Source organism: Mobula hypostoma, chromosome 7 (assembly GCF_963921235.1).
Source record: "Mobula hypostoma chromosome 7, sMobHyp1.1, whole genome shotgun sequence".
Lineage (NCBI taxonomy): Eukaryota > Metazoa > Chordata > Chondrichthyes > Myliobatiformes > Myliobatidae > Mobula > Mobula hypostoma.
In genome coordinates this window covers 141,090,283-141,113,150 of record NC_086103.1, presented here as the reverse complement: position 1 = coordinate 141,113,150, position 22,868 = coordinate 141,090,283, and the positions used below count along the sequence as shown (strand labels likewise).

At 39.8% G+C, this 22,868-nt stretch overlaps 1 protein-coding gene across 1 annotated transcript in view; it reads right to left on the bottom strand.

Annotated features, from left to right (window-relative positions):
* rnf17 (ring finger protein 17) overlaps positions 1-22,868 on the bottom strand; it is a 150,598-nt gene that overhangs the window by 56,385 nt on the left and 71,345 nt on the right. The window contains exons 13-20 of the mRNA XM_063054906.1: positions 21,553-21,700; positions 19,633-19,783; positions 16,888-17,003; positions 11,055-11,172; positions 10,478-10,598; positions 9,057-9,308; positions 8,142-8,292; positions 193-308 (exon numbers count right to left, since the gene is read on the bottom strand). Coding sequence (XP_062910976.1) covers positions 193-308; positions 8,142-8,292; positions 9,057-9,308; positions 10,478-10,598; positions 11,055-11,172; positions 16,888-17,003; positions 19,633-19,783; positions 21,553-21,700 — 1,173 coding nt within the window. The remainder of the gene's footprint in view (positions 1-192; positions 309-8,141; positions 8,293-9,056; positions 9,309-10,477; positions 10,599-11,054; positions 11,173-16,887; positions 17,004-19,632; positions 19,784-21,552; positions 21,701-22,868) is intronic.

The following is a 22,868-nucleotide window of genomic DNA, read 5'->3' as shown; positions in this document are numbered from 1 at the left end:
TTATTTTCAGCATTGGGATGGGCACTTAATTTTTTTTTACACAAAAGTAAAACTTAACTTCATGGTTTTAAAAATAGAAATGATTACATATTTTGCAATGACAGACACACAAAACATTAAAAACTCCAAAAAAAATTTTTGAACATTCATCCAAGTAACAAAATGGCAATAGTCACAGGATCTTAAATTTACCTTATGGATGATAAACAACATTCAAGTGCCAGAGGTTCAAACTGAAATTCTTCTTTTAGCTGCTTTAACTCGCATCTGTTTACCATTTCTTTATTCCCAAAGTCATAGCAGAACACCTGGGTAAAAACAACTTGCTTCAAGCGAATGTACCAATTATTATACATGAAGCAATAAACCAGGATTTTATAAATATCACACCCCAAGTACAATAATTCTCCTCTATGAAACAGCCAAACATCAAGTACAGGTCCACCCTGGTATACAAATGCCCAACTTCAGGAGAGATGAATGAGTTTTGTTGCCTTTTAAGAATGCAGGCTGCCATTTTCACCATAGGAAGCCCTGAGAGTTGCTTTGAAAATTGACAAGCAATCATTTCAATTGATATTCGTGCATATGTTTTCCACCGATACTTCTAGCCCATTGAAACCAGCCATTGGGCATGGGACATCCCTATTATTAGTCATAGAATCATAAAACACTATAGTTCAGAAACTAGCCCTTTGGCCCATCTAGTCCATTCCAAACTATTAATCCACCTAGTCCATTGACCTGTACCCAGATCATAGACCTACATACCCCCTCCCATCCATGTACCTATCTAAATTCCTCTTATATGTTGAAATCGAGCCCAAATCCACCACTTCCACTGGCAGCTCATTCCACTCTCACCACAGTGAAAATGCACCCCCTCAAGGTCCCCTTAAACATTTATCTTCCACCCTAAGCTTATAACCTCTAGTTCTAGTCTTCCTCAACCTCAGTGGAAAATACCTGCTTGTGTTGCACACTTGGGCACAAAAGGGACTTCCAGGCATGCAGAAGCTTAAAATAATGTCTTTATTTTCCTTTCTGGAAATACAGCAACACAAGTGCATTGGCTTACTATGCATGCTGCTGGGCCGTCTCCACCTACTCCATCACGTGCGCCCTATTGTGCCCCCAGGACCCCTCAGCTGCCCCAAGTGCCTGTATAAGCTTTGCCCCTTGTAACCATCGATTAACCTCCTAAAATATTACCGTTGCTAGTGCAACTGAACATTAATCAAATTGTGAATGAACAAAATAACAAACCAAAGCAATAAAAATAATATGAACATAATATAAGAAAATCAGGGGGTATCCAGTATCCATTAATATGCTCCACATTACTACGGGTCCCACACTTGCATTTACACTATCTATACCCCTCATACTACTACTCAGGTCCAGAAGTCTTGGCAACATCCTTATAAATTTTTTCTACACTCTTTCAATCTTATTGACATCTTTCCTGTAGGTAGGTGACCAGAACTCCACGCAATACTCCAAATGTGGTCCGATGCTTCCGGGATGCTGCATCGGCAAGTTGGCGGCGCTGGAAGTTTACCGTCTGCGTGAGATGATGGGACTTTTGAGAGACTCTGAGACTTTTACTGTGCCATGGTCTGTTCTTATCAAATTACTGTATTGCTTTGCACTGTTGTAACTATATGTTATAATTATGTGGTTTTTGTTAGTTTTTAAGTCGGTTTGTCATGTGTTTTCGTGATATCATTCTGGAAAAACATTTTTATCATTTCTTAATGCATGCATTACTAAATGACAATAAAAGGGGACTGCGTGTCCTCATAATCATAATTAGGCCTCGCCAAAATCTTATTCAACTTCAACATAACATCCCACCTCCTGTACTCAATAGTTTGTTTATGAAGGCTAATGTGCCAAAAGATTTCTTTACAACCCTCTCTACCTGTGATGCCACTTCCAATGAATTATGACCCCAGATCCCTCTGTTCTACCACACTCCTCACTGTTCATTGTGTAAATCCTATCCTGGTTTGACATCTCAAAGTGTAACACTGCACACTTAGAATAAAGAAAACTTACTGCAGGCCCTTTGGCCCACAACGCTGTGCCGAACATGTACTTACTTTAGAAACTACCTAGGGTTACCCATTGCCCCCTATTTTTCTAAGCTCCACGTACCTATCCAGAAGTCTCTTAAAAGACCCTATTGTATCCGCCTCTACCACCATCACTAGCAGCCCATTCCATGCACTCACCACTCTCTGCGTAAAAAACTTACCTGACATCTTCTCTGTACCTATTTCTAAGCACCTTAAAACTGTGCCCTCTCATGTTAGCCATTTCAGCCCTGAGAAAAAGCCTCTGACTATCCACATGATCAATGCCTCTCATCATCTTATACACCTCTATTAGGTCACCTCTCATCCTCCACCACTCCAAGGAGAAAAGACCGAGTTCACTCAACCTATTCTCATAAGGCATGCTCCCCAATCCAGGCAACATCTTTGTAAATCTCCTCCCTTTCTATAGTTTCCACATCCTTCCTGTAATAAGGTGAGCAGAACTGAGTGCAGTACTCCAAGTGGGATCTGACCACATTCCTATATAGCTGTAACATTACCTCTCAGCTCTTAAACTCAATCCCACTGTTGATGCACCATATGCCTTCTTAACCACAGAGTCAACCTGCATAGCAGCTTTGAGTGTCCTATGGACTCAGACCCCAAGATCCCTCTGATCCTCCACACTGCCAAAAGTCTTACCATTAATAGATTCTGCCTTCATAATTGACCTACCAAAATGAACCATTTCACACTTAACTGGGTTGAACTCCACCTACCACTTCTCAGACCAGTTTTGCACCCTATCAATGGCCCGCTGTAACCTCTGACAGCCCTCCACACAATCCACAACACCCCTAACCTTTGTGTCATCAGCATATTTATGAACCCATCCCTCCACTTCCTCATCCAGGTCATTTATAAAAAAAATCACAAAGAGTAAGGGTCCCAGAACAGGTCCCTGAGGCACACCACTGGTCACCGGCCTCCCTGCAGAATATGACCCCTCTACAACCACTCTTTGCCTTCTATGGGCAAGCCAATACTGGATCCGCAAAGCAAGGTCTCCTTGGATCCCATGCTTCCTTACTTTCTCAATAAGCCTGCATGGGGTACTTTATCAAATACCTTCATCAATGTGCTTAGTCACATCCTCAAAAACTTCAATCAGGCTCGTAAGGCATGACCTGCCTTTGACAAAATCATGCTGACTATTCCTAATCATATTATGCTTCTCCAAATGTTCATAAATCCCGCCTTTCAGGATCTTTTCCATCAACTTACCAACCATTGAAGTAAGACTCACTGGTCTATAATTTCCTGGGCAATCTCTACTCCCTTTCTTGAATAAGGGAACAACATCCGCAACCCTCCAATCCTGCGGAACCTCTGCCATCCCATTGATGATGCAAAGATCATCACCAGAGGCTCAGCAATCTCCTCCCTCGCCTCCCACAGTAGCCTGGGGTACATCTCGTCTGGTCCCAGTGACTTATCTATCTTGATGCTCTCCAAAAGCTCCAGCACATCTCTTCTTAATACCTACAGGCTCAAGCTTTTCAGTCCACTGCAAGTCATCCCTACAATCGCCAAGGTCCTTTTCCATAGTGAATACTGAAGCAAAGTATTCATTAAGTACCTCTGCTATCTCCTCCGGTTCCATACACACTTTTCCTCTGTCACACTTGATTGGTCCTATTCTCTCACATCTTATCCTCTTGCTCTTCACATACTGTAGAATGCCTTGGGGTTTTCTTTAATCCCTCTCATGGCCCCTTCTGGCTCTCCTAATTTAATTCCTAAGCTCCTTCCTGCTAGCCTTATAATCTTCTAGATCTCTATCATTACCTAGTTTTATGTATTTATGTAAGCATTGTTGCATTAAATTCCATCTACTACTTTTTAGCCCATTTTTCCAGCTGCTCCAGAACCTGCTGCAACCTTTGATAGACCTTCTTGCTGTCCACTATGCCCCCAATCTTAGTGCCATCTGCAAAGTTACTAATTCAGTTTACCAGATTGTTGATAAAAATGACAAACAATAATGGACCCAGCACTGATCCTAGCATCATGCCACTTGTCACAGGCCTTCAGTCAGTGAGGCAACCATCTACTATCACTCGCTGGCTTGTTCCGCAAAGCCAAAGTCTAAATCAATTTACTAACCTCATCCTGAATGCCAAGCAACTGAACCTCCTTGACCACTCTCCTAAACGGGACTCTGTTAAATGCCTTGCCTTGCCTTCATCAACTTTCAAGGTAATTTCCTTGAAAAGCTCCAAGACTGATTAAGACACGACCTACCATGCACAAAGCCATGTTGACAATTCCTAATCAGTCCCTGCCTTTCCAAATACTTGCATATCTGGTTTCTTAGAATACCTTCAAATAACTTACCCACTACTGATGTCAGCTCACTGGCCTATCATATCCTTGCTTATATATAGAGCCCTTCTTAATCAATATCACACCATTAGCTATTTTCCATCCTCCGACACCTCACCCATTGCTAAGAACATTTTAAGTATCTCTGCTACAGCGTCTGCAATTTCTGCATTAGCCTACCACAGGGTCTGAGGGAATACCTTGTCAGGTCCTGGGGATTAGGATTTATCCACCCTAATTTGCCTCAAATAGAAAACATCTCTACCTTGATAATCTGAATAGTCCATGACCTCACCTTCTCCTTCACCTCATCTGCTAGAGCAACCTCATGTCTTCTTTTAGCCCTCCTGATTTCCTAAAGTGTTCTCTTGCACTTCTGATACTTCTCAAATACATCATTTGTTTCTTCTTGCCTTTACCCTCTATGCTCCTCCTTTTTCTTAACCAGGGCCTCAAGATCTCTCAAAAACCAAGGTTCCCTAAACCTGTTATCCTTGCCTTTTAATTTGACAGGAACATAAACTCTAAGTTTCACTTTGGTCTTTCTTCAATTTAGAATCTCAAACAAAGGAGATTCTTCATAATTATCTTGATAGTTATGATCATGAGATGCAAAGTGTTCCCCTAGTCAAACTTCTGTCACCTACCCTGTCGCATTCCCTGACAAGAGGTGCATTACACACTCCCTCTAGTTGGGACCTCTATATTGATTAAGGAAACTTTCCTGAGCACATTTGACAAACTCTATCTCATCCAGCCCTTTTATAGGTTGGAAATCGGCGGGAGGAGAAGATGGCAGTGCGCGCAGCTCTCCGGTGAAATTATATCGTATCTGCGACACTGGTACCTAGGAGGCCATATACCACCTGGGAATTTTCTGCTCATCCACAGAACCTCTGTCTGTTCCTCTAGCCATTGAATCCCCTACACTATAGCTCATCTCTTCTCCCCCACCACCTTTTTCCTTCTGAGTCACAGAGACAGATTCTGTGCCAGAGACCTGACCGTTGTGTCTTTCCTTTGCTAGGTCATTCCCTACCATTATGTACCATTGCAATTAGGTTGGGGAAGAAAATAAATAAACGTTTGTGTTAATTTGCTTTTATCAACAATTCAAGAATGGCTTTAAATTCAAGAACTTTCAAAGTTCTAAGTAAATTTATCAACAAGTTTATTACAATACTGTGGAGGTAAGGTTAGAGTTGACATAGAGTGATCATGTATTTTCTGACTTAAGGGCCAAATTGAATTATGGACGTTTACAAAAATGGAACCTGCATCTGGAATGCCACCATAGTTTATAAAAGGTAGGGTATATTCAAAGAAGACAGTATTTCTAATTCTTTCCCCATAACTAAAGAAGGAACCACTCGACTAATTTTGTGGTCTCATATGGGATAATCTTTTAAAATTACATCCTCAGTGTATGTGCCAAATCAGCGCCATGTTGGATACAAAGGAAGTAGAATGTCCGCCCTAAAGGATCGATGCAAGTTTCAATGCTGAATCACATTCATTAAAAATAAAATTCATACGTTGGCATTCCTGTTGAAAGCTAATGCATATTATTTTGTTATATTTTCTTTCAAAAGTCAAAGCACGAATATCTGCCATTGTTCTTCAGAGCTGGTGAGTAGAATAATCAATTGTACTAAGCAATTATTTAGTCTAAGACTGCCCAACATGAAAAGTTTCACTTCAAGTTACATTAAAGAAATATTTCAAAGCAAGATTTATTAATTTCTAGAAAAATAAATCTTTTAATTCTCAGCTTCCAGACATTTTATATAGTGTTGAAAATAATTTGTGCAATTTAGATAACAAAGTATGAAACTGGCTTTAAATTCAAGAACTTTCAAAGTTTAAGTAAATTTATTATCAAAGTGCATATGTGTAATCATACATCATGAGATTCATTTTCTACAGGAAAAATAAAGAAATACAATAGAAATGCAAAGGAGGATACAGGAGTGAGATAGATTGGCTGGTAGAGTGGTGTCTCAACAACAACCTTGTACTCAACATAACCTAAGACAAAGGAACTGATCGTGAACTTCAGGAAGGGGACACAGCCCTCATTGAGGGTCAGCACTGGAAAGGGTGAGCAGTTTCGAGTTGCTGGATGTCAACATCTTTGAAAATCTATCCTCAGCCCAACATATTGATGCAATTACGAAGAAGGCAGGCCGGCAGCTATGTTTCATTAGGAGTAAGGGGAGATTTGGTATGTCACCAAAGACTAGCAAATTTCTAAAGATTTATCATGGAGTGGATTCTAACTGGGTTTCATCATTGTCTGACACCAGCTTATCCAGCATCAAAAACATCTTCAAAGGATGATACATCAAAAAAGCAGCATCCATCATTAAGGGACCCCCCCGCCCCCCACAAGACATGGTCTCTTTTTAGTACTAGCATAGAGGTGGTACAGGAGCCTGAAGACACACACTCAATATTTTAGTAAAAGCTTCTTTCCCTTTGGCATCAGATTTCTGAATGAGCAATGAACCAACCCGTAAATACTAGTTCACTACTTTTGCACTGATTTTTTAAATAAATATACAGTATATATTTTTCTTATTGTAATTTATAGTATTTTGCACTGCAATGCTGTGCAAAACAACTAATTTCACAACACGTCAGTGATACTAAACCCAATTCAGATTTACAAAAAAATCATACATAAACAAAGACCTGCAAATAATAATTATTATAATCAATGTGCAAAAGATGAAAAACAGCACAAATAAAAAACTAATACTGAGAACGAGCTGTAATACTGAAAGCGAGTCTGTAAGTTGTAGAATCAGTTCAGAGTTGTGGTAAGTGAAGTCATTCACGCAAGTTCAGAATCCTGATAGTTACAGGATAATATGGCCAAGTGGTTAAGGTATTGGACTAGCGACCTGAAGGTCGTGAGTTTGGGCCCCAGCCGAGGCAATGTGTTGTGTCCTTGAGCAAGGCACTTAACCACACATTGCTCTGTGACGACACTGGTGCCAAGCTGTATGGGTCCTAATGCCCTTCCCTTGGACAACATTGGTGTCATGGAGATGGGAGACTTGCAGCTTGGGCAACTGCTGGTCTTCCATACAACCTTGCCCAGGCCTGCACCCTGGAGAGTGAAGACTTTCCAGGCGCAGATCCATGGTCTCGCAAGACTAACGGATGCCTTTTAATCTATTCCTGAACCTGGTGGTGTCGGACTTGAGGGTTTTGTACCTCCTGGCGATGACAGTGGCTAGAAAGGAGCATTGTTTGGATGGTGGGTGTTTTTGATAAAGAATGCTGCTTTCTTGTGGCAATGCTCCATGTAAATATACTCAATGCTGGTGACGGCTTTGCCTGTGATGGACTGGGCTATAACCATTATTTTCTGTAGTCTTTCAGACAGGTTTTATACTGCAAACCTCAAAAGTTTATGAAATAGATAGCATATATGAATGACTGTGGACAGAATCAGAAGCATTAGCTCTAAATGGTAGTCTTTGAGAAACAACAGAAGTTTCTAGACTGCTGTAGTTTTAACCTACAACTCCTTAAAAACTCAAATATTTTACACATACATTAGAGTCAATGCAGAGCAGAAATTCATGGCCAGCAGGTTGATTTATCCAAACTGTCCAAGGTTTCATGCCCCCCACCAATGTGCAATGTTCTGATGCTAAAAAATAAACTAAAAGGTCCTTGTACAGTGTCATCATAAATAATTACCTCCACCATCTTGTCTGAAATCACCCTGGTGACTTTTGCCCTTCGCCACTCTTTGGTTTCAGAAATCAAGAGCACACAGTCCCTATTTTCCTCCCACTCAACTGTATCAGGTTCAGATGATGAATACACATCTTTCATTTCCTTCTGCAAACTGAAACATATCGTCATTCCATCAATTTTACATTTTTTTGTTTCATGTGCTGACATAATGCTTGTGTTTCTTCTGCAAATTTTGTTGATATTGAATAAATACCGAGCAGGGAACAGAGAAATATGAACCACATATTAGCAGATGGGTTTAGTTTAGATTGGCATCATGGTCAGTGCAGAAATTATGGAAGAGGGCCTGTTCCATATATTCTATGTGTTCTGTAAGTTACCAAGCTTTCAAAACAGATGAGGGACGCTAATGCTTTCAGAATTCCACATTCAGGGCTGTTACAGCAACAAACTAGGATCAAGACTTTGGGAACAACTTGAATGCAAAATGGAGTGGCTAAAATAGTGGGATGAAGAGCACCAAAATATTTAACCAGGTGATTCTGGAATTATGATTTTGAGCTATACAAAATGGTGCAATAAGTGTCAGAAATCCAGAGATGGACTAATATCCAACAAACTCTGGCTTCACATGGGCAAAATAACCCCGCTTTAATACTTGTGGAAAATAAGAGTCCTTGTTAAATTGAGGTCTCAGATGCAGAGCCTTATAACAATGACCACACTTGCAGACAGGACTACAACAGAACTTTATTAACCATGGAGATTACCTCCGAGGATTAAAATAAAGCTGAATATATTTTAAATTATGGACTGGGGTGTCATAGGTACCAACATTTCTAGCTCATCCCCAAATGGTCTTTAGACAATGCAACTGGGAGGGACAAAAAGGCAAAAAAACATTAAAACACTTACTCTTTCAGTAGATGCTGAGACCGTACTGTTTGAACAAATATGCTGCTGGGAGATGCCACAAACGTGACCTTCACATCAACACGCTGACCCAAATCAGGAATACTGTTACTTGGTCCTTTCACCAGCAAATCTGTCCCTTCAAACAGCTGAGATTTCATGACATCCTGGCAAACATCTAGTTCTTTACGTTCATGTATTTGTTTGAAATTCAGATTGCTGTTACTATGCGCTTCAACAGTATCTGTGGAACAGCTTTGAAAACATCAAAATGGTAAAAAAAAACTTTGTTTAATAAAAACATAGAAAACCCACAACAAAGATATTTAAAGTCAGTGGTAAACACCAGTTGCAGAAATTAAGGCAATAGCACTGAGGGACCTCCAAAACACTGGAGAATCACAGCACTGTTCTTTCAAAATAACAGTTTGCTAGTCACCCTTCAAGAAGGAATATCATCATTTATCTTGTTAATGTCCTACTGCCTACTGGACCTGAAAACCCAGGAATCAGAATGCACATACTTGATGCACATTTTGAAGGGATTCTTCTTTTTTTTCGAAATTAAATGTCACCGGTTGAGATACATTAAAGTTTACTGCACAGCAGGATACTGAATATTTTGATCGACAATCTTCTGCTGGGAAATTTAGTCAAACCAACCCCAAAGGATAGTCTATTTTCAAAAATGATTTGCACCAGAAAATTATCTTTGCCTTGGTTGGCCTGATATTGCAAAGTACACTTGGGGCCAGTGACTAAAAACATGATTGCTAGACTGGAATAAAAGTGGTCAAAAGTATACAGTGTATGGAGTTGGTAAAGGTGAGAAATGGTCATTCCTTTATTTTTCAAGGGTAATTTGGCAGGGGAGAAAGCATGGTCAAATGAGGATTATGAGCTCCTAGATGCTTGAGTATTCCTCCTACAACCACTTGCTACCCCTCAGCGAAATGAGTCATGCAAATTACTTAAGAAGAATTACCACTGGGAGGCTTCTACCGGACATGATGCACTGGAACAAGCTCGGACATCCAAGCATGTATTGTATCTCATTGGACAGCACAGTTCAAGTCAGGCTTCTCTGTGCATTGTCCCATTCGATACATGTAAGTTTCCAAAGGAAAAAGCAGATCAAATAGCTTGCAACAAACCCGCTACTCAAAAAAAAAAGAATCAATTGCTCATCACACCAAAATATGAATTATTCTAAATTTCTAGGCACCTGACTAACTTTCTACTTTCAAGCAGTAACTATTGAATATAATGCAATACTCAATTTAGTACAAGCTCCAACACTCATCTAACTCCTTAAAATACAACAGCCATTTTCAATTTCAAAGTGACTCATCAAGTTCAAAATAACTACCAGTTAACAATATAAATGTACAAATATGTGTTTAAAAATAATCAAAGATGCTTACTTTTTTACAAAGCTTGCCAGGTTTTCTTCAACCAAGATATTGTTTATACAGCATTTGATTTCATCGGCTTGCATTGTTGAATCAAATAAGTAAACTGATAACGTGTTTCCTATAGACTCATCTATTGTACAAGGGAGACAAATGTAATAAAGCATCTAGAGCCAAGATCAAATGTTGTACAAGTTTGATGTTTAATATTTGAAATTATTTTCTTTACCTGTTAAAATAATTTCTAAAACAATTAGCTTATCTACTCTAGTAGATCTTCGGAGTTTAAAATAAGTCAAACCTTTAACTAAAAATCATCTCAATTATGGTACAACTTGCTCAGTACAATACGCCTTACCACATTGTGGAAGTACCAACAAAGACCAAAGGCCAATAAGCAGCTGGATAAGAGGCAGTGTGGGGAGTATGTATGTATTGGATTTTGATGGTCAGTAATTAAGTATGACATTCACCATGGGAAGCAGGTAATTAATCATACGTGAAAGGTGAGTTTGATGGAGCAGATCAGGAAGCAGCAGAGAGCCAATGTCCTAACACAAGAAAACATTTTCCTTCGGCAATCACTTACAAATTATACACCACATGCACTTGTTCAGTGTCAGATGTTTAAATCTTTCTTTCGCACTATCATTCCAACCTTCTGTGGTATTGACAGGTTCAACATTAGACAGCCTACAGTGCAAAGCCTGAAATACAATAAATGTGACATTATTTCAGTTTCTGAAAACTAAACAATGGCAGCAATCAATATAGTCCTTCCATATTTAAATTACCACATGCTCATACTGAGCTGACACCTTTAACAATTACCATTCATCATTAATATTGAGATATTAAAGACAAACTTTATTTAAATGACATCCAAGTCACTAGATATTGATTATTTCTTCTGATGACAGAAGACAGGAGAACCCACCAAATTCAAAGCACTACAAGATCTCAATGGCCATCTTAGTAGATATTCCAGACTTGCTTTTATCATCTTTAATAAGCCACACAGTACTGAACTGAAATGCAAATCTATTTATCTAGTTGTGAGTCATATTCAAAAATAAACAATTTAACCATAAACTGAAGATGAAAACTCAAATGACAGGAGCTGAGAATGCACTACTGTTAACACTAACATAAATACAACACTCTCCCATAGATTTCAAGGATCAAACAGCATACTTCAGGTTAACAGGCTTTTACCATTCTAATTTCTAACTTATGACTCCCATTTCCTTATGTCACAAAGTCACCCCAAAACTGAGGTGATAATTACTTATACACAACTCTCTCCACCACTGCAATTCTGAACTTACAGCTGCCAGCATTGTCAAGTCTACTTATGCCAATTTTCCATCACCAAATGATATATATTGTATCTCACATTTTTAAATCAACCCTTGCCATTCAGAGTCTTAAACATAGATCCCAAGGTACAAGCCAAAATTATGAACAGAAATGGATTAAACTGAGCTGTACGGTAGCTTCTAAAGTTTATATTTCACTACCTTGTTCAAAATATGAAAACCTTAACACCCAAGCAGGAGTTTAAGGTTTCTCAAAGAGGATAGGTCACTTAATAAACATAATTTATCTTTACTAACAAAAAGCACACAAAGACATGAACTACAATGTATCTTCCAAGTTTTCTTGGTTAAAATCAAGTGTCACGAAAATGAAGTGTATAATACAACATCAAATACATCCAAACACTATTGAGTGTCTAAGACAGGAAACCCTTGTGAGTGTCTGAAATAACTGTTGGTACGTATTATGTTAATATTAAAAGTCCCTAACCCACAACCCTGGGGGCGGCACGGCAGGCTAGGGGTTAGCACAACGCTTTACAGTATCAGTTTGAGGAGTATGTACGTATGTTCTCCCCGTGACCCTGGTGCTCTGGTCCTCCCCCACTCCCCCAGTCCAAAGATGTACTGCTTGGTAGGTTAATTGGTCATTGTAAATTGCCCTGTGATTAAACTAGGGTTAAATCAGTGGGCTGCTGGGTGGAGCATCTCAGTTGGTTGTAAGGGCCTATTCCACACTGTATGATATTGTATTTGTTAAATAGGGTACTGTGCACAATTCTGATTTGATGGAGACAGCCGTGAGAAGCACAGAGGAACATCTGGAGAAACTTCTGAAATGCCTGGTTCGCTGCCACTGCTACTGTGCGATCAAAAATCTCAGGAGGGAAGGCCCCAACTCCTCGGCTTTGCCTGCTGCTGGCAGCCGGGGCTGGGGTTGAGGCGCTTGGCAAAGATGGTGCTCTGTGTCGAAGGCTCGAAGTTTTCGGACGACTCAGAGTTGGACTATGGTCAGGCATGGCAGGGAGAGTTTTCTTCTTTCTCCCGTCTGCGTGAGATGTGGGACTTTCGAGAGACTTTGAACTTTTTTTTTACCGTGCCCATGGCCTGTTCTTCATCAAGTTACGGTATTGCTTGCACTCCTGTAACTATATGTTATAATTATGTGGTTTTTGTCAGTTTTTCAGTCTTGGTCTGTCCTGTGTTTCTGTGATATCACACCGGAGGAATATTGTATCATTTCTTAATGCATGCATTACTAAATAACAATAAAAGAGGACTGCGTGTCCTCATAATCTAATCTAATCTCTAAATAAATACTCTTCCAAAAGCTCAATCCTATTTTTTAATCCACTCCAATAGTTTACCTATCACTGACTCAAGAGTCACTAGCCTGCAATTCCCAGGATTATCTTTGTTACCTTCTTGAGCAACGGAATAATACTGGTCACTCTACTCCTGTGGCCAGGGAGGGCACGAAGCTGCCGCAATCTCTTCTTTTGATCATGAAGTAACCATGGGGTATTTGGGTATATCCAGGCCCTGGAAACTTATATTCCTAATGTTTTTCAAAAGATCCAGCATATCCTCTTTCTTAATGTCAACTTGTCCAGCATTTCAGCCTGTTTTATGTTATCCTTACAACAAGGTCCCTCTCACTGGTGAATACTGAAGCAAAATATCCATTAAGGACTTCCCCGACATCCTCCAACTCTCAGCACATTTTCAGTTTTATTAGTCATCCCACCTTCACTCTAGTCATCCTCCTATTCTTCATGTACATGTAGAACAGTTGAGATTTTCCTTAATCCTACTTGCTAAGGCCTTGTCATATCCCCTTCTAGCTCTCTTCTTAAGCTTCTTCTTGGCTACTTTTACCTCTCCAGAGCCCTCTCTGATCAATGCTCCTTAAATTTTAAGTGTTCTCCTTTCTTTGTCTTAACTAGATGTTTCACATCTCTTAACAACCATTCACCCTACCATTCCTTTCTACTGTCCTCCTGACATCCTCCCTCTCTACAGCTGTGATATTATGCCTTTCCTCAATCTCTTTTACTTCCCTCCCCATCTCTTTTGAAGCATCGGAACAATGGATTATCCAGCAGCCATTCCTCCTCTCGTAACAGCTGAGTCTCTGTAATGGGCATAACATCTAAGTCCCATGTACTGGATCCATGCTCCAAGTTCATCACCCTTGTTCCTGACACTTCTTGTTTAAAACAAACACACTTTAACCCATCCAACTGATTGCAATTATGCCTTATCCACTGCCTATTCTTCCTCAGTCTCTCTAAATGTTGCATCTACCTTTAGAACCAACTGCTCCGTCCTCTGACCTATTCCCATCCGCCTGCCAACATAGTTTAAACCCTCCACAATAACCCTAGTAAACCTGTCCACGAAGGTATTAGTACCCCAAGTTCAAATGTAACCCATCCCTTTTGTACAGGTCATAGCTTCCTTAGAAGAGATCCCAATGATCCACCAATGTGAAATACTGCCTCCTGCACCAATTCAGGCAGTAATTTTACCTCATTGGCACCAGAGATTACTACCTCTGAGTTTCTGCTTTTCAGCTTCCTAAGCTTGTTCCCTATATTTTCCCTTCAGGATCTCATCCTTTTTCCTACCCATAGCATTGTGTAAAAGTCTTAGGCACTGTAGATTTTTAAAATATAAATATTGTTTCAGATGTTTATTTTTGTCTTCTGCATTAGTGTATCAGTAGAAATGAGCAAATTTTAGATTTCTAAACATTCATTTTCTAAAAAAATTAAAAGTTAAAAGATTTTTTTTTATTTTGTGAAATAAAGTAACATTAGTAATAGACCAGCTTTCAAATAAAAACATGATCACTTTGTAGGTATACAGCCCAGTGCATGATTAAACAAAGATAACAAACAGGTGCTAATGATCAATGACATAATGAGTTGAATGAACTAATTAACTGAAACAGAAACAAAGGACAACCAAATTAAAAGTGAGAGGGTGACAGACGTGACAGTTTAACCTTCAAATCATTAATTCTTACACCATGGCAAGAGTGAGCAAAGTAACAAGGCACAAGCTGGTCACTCTGCATCAGTAAGGTCTCTCCCAAGCTGAAATTTCACTGTGAACAGGAGTTTCTAAATGTGCTGTCCAAGCTCTTCTGAAGAAACACAATGAAACAGGCAAGATTGAGGACCAAAAACGCAGCGGTCAGCCACAAAAACTGAATGCAGCAGATGAGATATATCAAACTGACGTCCCTTCTAAATCGGAAGTCGTTCAGCACTAAAACCCAAGTACACCTCTACATTCTGGTGAAGTCATGTCAGAGGTGTCTTCATGGAAAAGCTGTTGCCTAAAAGCCATTCCTCTGATGGAAACAGAGCCATGAGACTCACCTACACACAAAAACACAAGCACTGGGGTGCTGAACAATGGCAGCAAGTGTTCTGGACTGATGAGTCAAAATTTGATATTTTTAGCTCAAGTAGGAGGCAGCTTGTCTGTCGAAGAGCTGTACAGCACTACATGGGTGAGCGTTTGTAGCTAACAGTGAAGTTCAGCAGAAACTCCCTGCAGATTTGGGGCTGCATTTCAGTAAGTGTAGTTGGTGACCTGGTCAGAATTAATGGAATTCTCAGTGCTGAGAAGTACAAGCAGATTCCCATCCATCCCGCAATACCATCAGGGAGGCGTCTGATCAGTCCCAACTTCATTCTGCCTCAGGACAATGACCCCAAACCCATGGCCAGGGTCATAAAGAACTATTTTCAGCGAAAAGAACAAGGAGTTCTGCAACAGACGGCATGGCCTCGAGAGATTTCAACATCACTGACGTTGTCTAGGATAACCTGGAGAGACAGAAGCAAGCGAGATAGCCAAAATCTTCAGAAGAACTGTGGCAAGTTCTCCAAGATACTTGGAATACTCTACTGACAAGTCCAGCTCCATCAGTATCCAGCAACTCACTAGTGGGTAGACCTACAGTACTTGATGTCCTCGATAACCAGCAGTCTTGGAACTGTGAAAAAGAAAAGGGCGAACAATCACACTATTAGCTGGACCCAGAGAGGCTGCTGTGTCCAAGCGCACTGCAAGAGCTATAGCTACAGCTACCAATATGTACCACGACTTCTGGGTGCTCACCCTCCCTTTCAGAATGCTGTGGACCTGACAGAACATGTTCCTGACCCAGACACCTGGGAGTCAACATACTCATGTCTCAATAACCTTCTGCCTGTTCTCAGTCTATTGAATACCCTATCACCCCAACTCTCCTCTTCTCCTCCCTCCCCTTCTGAGTCACTGCAGCTTTCCCCTAGTAATTGCAATACCTCCCCCCTCACAACAGTATCCAAAGCTGTAAAATGGCTGTGTGGAACAGCCACAGGGGTACTCTGCACTATCTGCCTATTTCCTTTCCCTCTTTGACAGTCAGATATTGCCTCCTGCAAATTAGGGGTGAGTGCCTCCCTGTAGTTCCAATCTATTGCTTCTTGATTCTCCCGAATGATCGCGCAGCTCCAGTTCCCTAACATGCTCAGAAAGGAATTGCACCTAGATGTAGCAATCAGGGGACTGGAGGTCTCCAGCATCTCTCACATCTTGCAAGAGGGGCACACCACTGCCTAGGGATCCATTCTCGCGGCATTAGTTGGACACTGTAAAAGAAACAGAGACCTCACCTAGCGTCAGCCTTCTTGCATCAGGCTATTTAGCCAAAGCTTCAGTTCCCCACTCTAACTCTGACCATTCACACTATAGCTACTCTCACAATGGCCATTCTGCTTAAGCCTAACTTTTTATTAAGTTTTTCACATCCAAAACGAGGAAAAGGATTAGCCTTAATGTTTTTGCCAACCAATCATTTTATATCAGGTACTTCATCCAGAGTTTTCCATCCATATCTAAGTTATTAAATCTCATGATCCAATGACACAGAGATCAATTTCTGCGAGTTTGTCTCTAATTTTTGGCTCCTTGCTTTTCAAAATGCTGTTAAGTGTTTATAATTGCGGGTAAAGACTAAAAGAAACCTACAGTCTGAAACTTTTTGGGAAGTTTTGCTAAACAACCTACTTTAAAAATTAGTACATTAAGGGCAACACATACCTGTATCGGTAAAGTCAGGAAGTTCTGTTTTAATTTTCGTATTTTTGTCACTGGTATTCTCACAGTGTTGCCATAATCTACATATATGACATCAACTTCTCTAGGTCCAGGCAATCCTGAAAAAAGAAACTAAGTCTTCTAAACTTTGAGATGTTTTCAGGAAAAGAGACAAAAGTTGTTACTAGAGTAACAAATGAAAGTGTAGCTAAAATACCAAAACATTTCAAAAGCAAATTTTGGACTTTAAAAAAAAAATAAAAATTAGCATTCAATTGCATACCATCAATTCATTACTTTACATAAGAAAAATGTGGTACAGAGCAAAGTTAGCATTTTTGTTTTAAAATAAAAAAACTGAGGTCAAAGAAACCAAAAGAAAAATTAAGAAGCCCCAAGGGTTACAGCAAGTTGGCTATTTATGATAAGGAACTTGAGAAAACAGAATGAAATAACTGGGAGAGCTCATTCTTTAGCAAGGGTAGAAACAAATGAGATTAATCTGCAGAAGTACTCTAAATTTTCAGTTGTGTGACTGGAGAAGAGCACCAAGTAGACATGAAAACAAAAGGGACCCAAAATCAATTCTCAACAGATGGGGAAGTAATAGCAGAGCTCAGTAATGTGGAAAAGTGTGAGCAAGGGCATAAATTATAACATTCTAAATGTATATGAAATGTGGATAGCTGACAAACAGATGAGTCTTAATGTGGTAAAAATTGAATATGGATAATAAAAATGAGTTGTGAGAAAGAATTTTGATACCGAATTTCAATAGAGACAGGCAAGGAGCCAGATGGTGGCACCTAGGAAGGTTGACAGATGATATTTGACTTAGCTTGAAGGAGATCTCCACCATCGTAGGTTTAAAAGTTAAAGAAATTTTTCAGCTGAGGATATTTGGCTTCAAGTGACTAGCAGTGTGCCTATGGACTCCATTTTTATCATCTTGATTAAGATCAGTGGTTCCCAAGGTGGGCGATATCACTCCCCTACCCCCAGGGGGAAGTGTGAATTTCTAAGGGGGCAATAAAGGTAAGGGGGGGCAGTGGAAGGGTGCTCATTAGCAAGGAGGGCAGCTGAGACAGTACAGGCTTAATTTAAGAAATTAATTACTTAATACAAGCATTTGATCCTAGGTGCCTCACAATGATTAATCTCTTGCTAACTAACCCTTCTCTTTGACATTATAGCTGATGAAAAGCAAAGTGACACTTCTGTATTTGGCATATCATGAGAAACTTGGACAAAAGAAATAGTTATTTCCGGGCCTGGCCCATGCATTAATGCCATTCACTCCTGTAGTACAATGTTAGCTAGTATGATTCCCATACTCTAATCCATACAGTGATGAAATTCCTGTGAATTAGGACATGGCTTTCAATGGGGTAAAGTTCAGAATCTGCCCTTTTGAATGGTCTTGACCGCATTTCTCTAGCTCATGGCCTAACCACGATATCACTGCCCTACTTTATGTACTTAAATGCTGAGAGTCAGGTTTTGCCTGAGCTACGATGACATCATAATTTTCCCCTTTATTGATCAGAGTGCTTGAGGATAGACTTAAACAACAGGTGATTGACTGATCGTGGTCATTAATCCTCAAGGAAAATGGAAGAAGCAGACCAAATGAAAGACTAGACAGTATAGTGTGGAGCATCTTAAATATGTATTTATACCAGCACCAAGCAACCAATGTGTCTGTTGGGTGAGAAGGCTTTTTCAAATGAAGCAATGAAACCATCCAGACTTTTGAACATTTGAAGAGAATACACTCTGATAAAGCAAACAAGAATATAGCTTATTTTCCAATCACTATATGAAAGCTTTCAGAAACTAAAAACATTGCAAAACATTTGCCAGCACTTCACAATGAAATAGTGATGGTCCGCATGCTTCATACAACATTTCTTTGCTCATTGCTAAATCTCTAAAGCCCCATACAATTGGAGAAAAACTGATTCTACCAGGAGTAAGGAATGTTCTGAGTACAGTTTTGCATAAGTCACAAGACCCAAAATTAGATCTTTATTCCCTGAAACATAGGAGAATGAGAGGAGGTCCCATCACATCGACTAGCACCTCCATACCCCTCAATCCATGTACTTATCCAAACTTCTCTTAAACGTTGCAATCAAGCCTGCATCCACCACAGATACCTGTGTGCAAATAGATTTTCTGTTTGGCTTAGCTTATTCCTACCTTTCTCAAGATATTTCACAACTTTCAAGTGATGTCTCATATATACATTGAAAGGATTGCCTGGAGCGGCCACTGGATCTTTTCATTCAGTCATATAACTACTAATATCTTAAAAGATAAAGGATTGACACTCTCAGATACACATTCTCTTCCAAAATTGGAAATTCTGGCTTCAGAAGTAAAGGAAAAAAAACGTTTTTGAGCTTCCTAAACGCGGTAGAAACATAATCTAGATACATTCTTGATTCTGGTCCTGAGTGCATATTTAAGTAGCAGTGAGAATATCATGAGAAACTAATCAGTGTCTTAAAAAACAGTAATGGAAATTCCGGGTATGTGAAAGATTCCCAATTATGGATGTTACGGAGTTAACTGTTATTATCTGCACCACACCCAGAGAAAATAAGCACAATATTTTATGTTACCCGTTGACTTATATTGCATGCCTAATAAAAGTTCAATTTAAAGAAAAATGTTTCTCGTTTGATATAGCAGGAAAAAAGGTATTTAACAATTCCTTAAATAGTTACTTCAGATTATACTGACCACTAATCTGACATCTGTACCAGCCTCCATCATCAAATAGAGCTGCATATGCTTCTCCTACTACTGGGCACAATATCTCCAAATTAACATCTTTTCTATTGTAGAATTCAACCATGTTTTTTGTAAGAGTGAGAAGATCCTCATTATCCACCTGGAAATGAGAACAGAAAATGAGAATCAACTACAAAAATACCCTCATGAAAATACATTGACCATTCAGAAATGATCTTTAATGAACAAGTTCATAGACTGGCATTCAAAATAGTAAACAGTCCATACAGCATTGGTGGTAACAAATTCATCCTGGTTAGACAGATGTCAAAAAGAAAAACAGGCTGTCATTTTTACAATGAACTATCTGACTACAATCCAAACACTTCCACATCCACACCCACACCCAGTACTTCATGAGTTATTTTCCTACCAGGTTGTGCCCTTTCTTCCTGCATAAGCGCTAAAACATGAGGATCTAGTACAGAAAGTCATTTAAAGGTCAAGAAATAGATGAGAAACAGGTAGACTGGTCTATGCTCAAATTAGTCACACCGTCACTGACTTTATCAGCAATTGTGTCGAGCACTGTGCACTAAGATGGGGACAATATGGGTGTTCCCAAACCAAAAATGATGGATGATCTGGGATATACACTTCCTGCTGAAGTAGAGGACCACAGCATTAAGATCAGGTGACCCTGACCTTTACAAAAAAGTTGCGTAATGACCTCAAAATACAGTCCCAGACAAGCCGTCAGTTAATACAAGACTTGCGTGCTATAATGGGCTACAGGACGAAGTCAGGCAGCATTGCCAACAACAATCCCTTTTCGATGAGCTTAATACATTCCACGTACACTTTACACAGAAGGAGATTAGAATGTTACCACCCACCCTGACAGCCTCCAATGCACCTAAACCCACAGTCACAGTTGCAGTGTAAGATCAGCCTTCCAAAGAGTGAACCCATAGAAAGCATCTAGCTCAGATGGTGTCCCTACCCATGTCCTTAGATTCTGCAAAGATCAGCTGGCAGGGATTTTTGCAGACATTTTTAGCGGTCCCCTCTTCAAAATGAGGTTCCCACCTTCTTTAAGAAGACTACTATCAGCCCAGAACCTAAGAAAATCAAGGTAACAAGCCTGAATGACTACCCCCTAGTGGTTCTGACATCCACCAAAATGAAGTGCTTTGAGAGCCTGGTCATGGTGGATTCACTTCAGCCTCCCAGACAACCTCAACAGACTGAATTTGCCTTCCACCAAAACAGGCTGGCTGCAAATGGCATTTCCCTGGCCAAAACATCCATCACTGGAGCATCTGGACAGTACAACTCCAAGTAAACTCATCTCACCCGGGACTCAACATCTCCCTTTGCAACTAAATCCTTGACTTCCTGACCAACAGATAGCAATCAAGGATAGACAGCAACACCTCCACCACAAATACCCTCAATGTTGGTGCACCAAGGCTGTGTCCTTAGCCCCTTACTCACAACTGCATGGCAGATTCTGCCTAGTGGACAGTGAGCCTTGTGACATGGTGTCATAACAACAATCTTTCTTTCGATGTCAGCAAAACAAGAGCTGGTCATTGACTTCAGGAAAGGTGGTGTTGCACATACTCCCACTTACATCAACAACGCTAAGGTCAAAAGGGTTGAGAATTTCAAGTTCCTAGGAGTTGACATTACCAGTAGCCTGTTCTAGTCCAAACACATTGACACCATGGCCAAGAAAGCTCACCAAGGCCTCTACTCAGGAAGTTGCAGAAATTTGCTACGATTATTAGACCATCACCAATTTTCATCAATGCTCCACAGAAGCATCTTATTCAGATGGATCATACTTGGCATGGAAAAAGCTCTGCCCATGACCACAAGAAACTGCACAGAGTTGAGGAAATATACAAAACATTTTATATTTACCAACTGAATGTAGAAATCCAGTGGACTATTGACATGAGTTACCATTATCGGAATCTCTTTTAAGAAGTGTGGTATAACTGGTGGACAATACTGCATTGATAACTGGTTGGTTTCCAATGTTGATGTAACAGAACATTCACTAACAAACCTAGGAAGAAAGAATGTTACTTATCTTAAAGGAATATTCACCATCTAATCCAAGGCAGATAATTGATTTTGTTTTAGATATTTCAGCAAATGCAGGCATTTGACGTATTAACTACTCAAATTTGGGAATAATTTATTGCATGTTAACAACTCAGATTTATCTGACACATTTTTGATACAATTTTCTCACCATGGAGAATGCTGGCATATATGCTTAGAATCCTATGCAATATACATATAATTACACATTAGACAGCAATGCCATTACTTGAAACTAGACAGTTTTTGCAGCTGTGATATTATCAGCATGGTTACAACTACTTTGACAAAAACCTAAGTGGTGCCAATTTAGCAATGCAATGAGTTAACAAACTGGTCTGACTGAAATTTAAGATAGTTTAGTTGGGACGTTAATAATCTGTTGATTGCAAGGGTTTTACATAAAATGAAACACTGAGACTAACACTATGGGTCCAAACAAAGGACTTACAACTAGGAAAGCACACGATATACAAAATGGAAACTGTCCAACGCAATTTCCAACCTCATAGTCCAACATGTCACTCCTTCTACTTACACCATCAAGCAAGAGGCTCAGACTGTATAAATAACTGTGAACAATATAGCAATAACAGCAACCAGATACAGCTAAGGAGGTACCCGTCTAGTGAAACAATAATCTAGGATTTCATCGCAGGTAAGCAGCATGTAACAGCATAAAGACAAACCAGGTGATCTCACAAGCACAGGAGCAAAAAGCTTTATTGATCCTGCATTTTGTGGCAATATAAAGAATGTTTTCATCCATAACAACGGCAGTAAGACAACAGAGCTATAGGAATTTTAACCATCCACACCTTAGGAGCCAGTTTCTAACCAAGTCAAATCACTCCACGCCGTAATCACAAAATAAAAGCCAGTGTGTACCAAAAATGCCGCAGAGCTGAAGATCTGCACTCCATAACAAGCACTAGTTAATCAAGCATTTGGACTAGTTAAAGCACTTACTAATCAATTAGAAAATTGCCTACAAGCAGGACAAATATACTCTAGCCATAATCAATAACTGAAAGTTATCACTGACAGGACCATCAAGTGAAACTCAAAATAAAAGTCTCTAATAACATCATAATAATAACACGTACTGGCAGATCACAGTACGTGTGCTT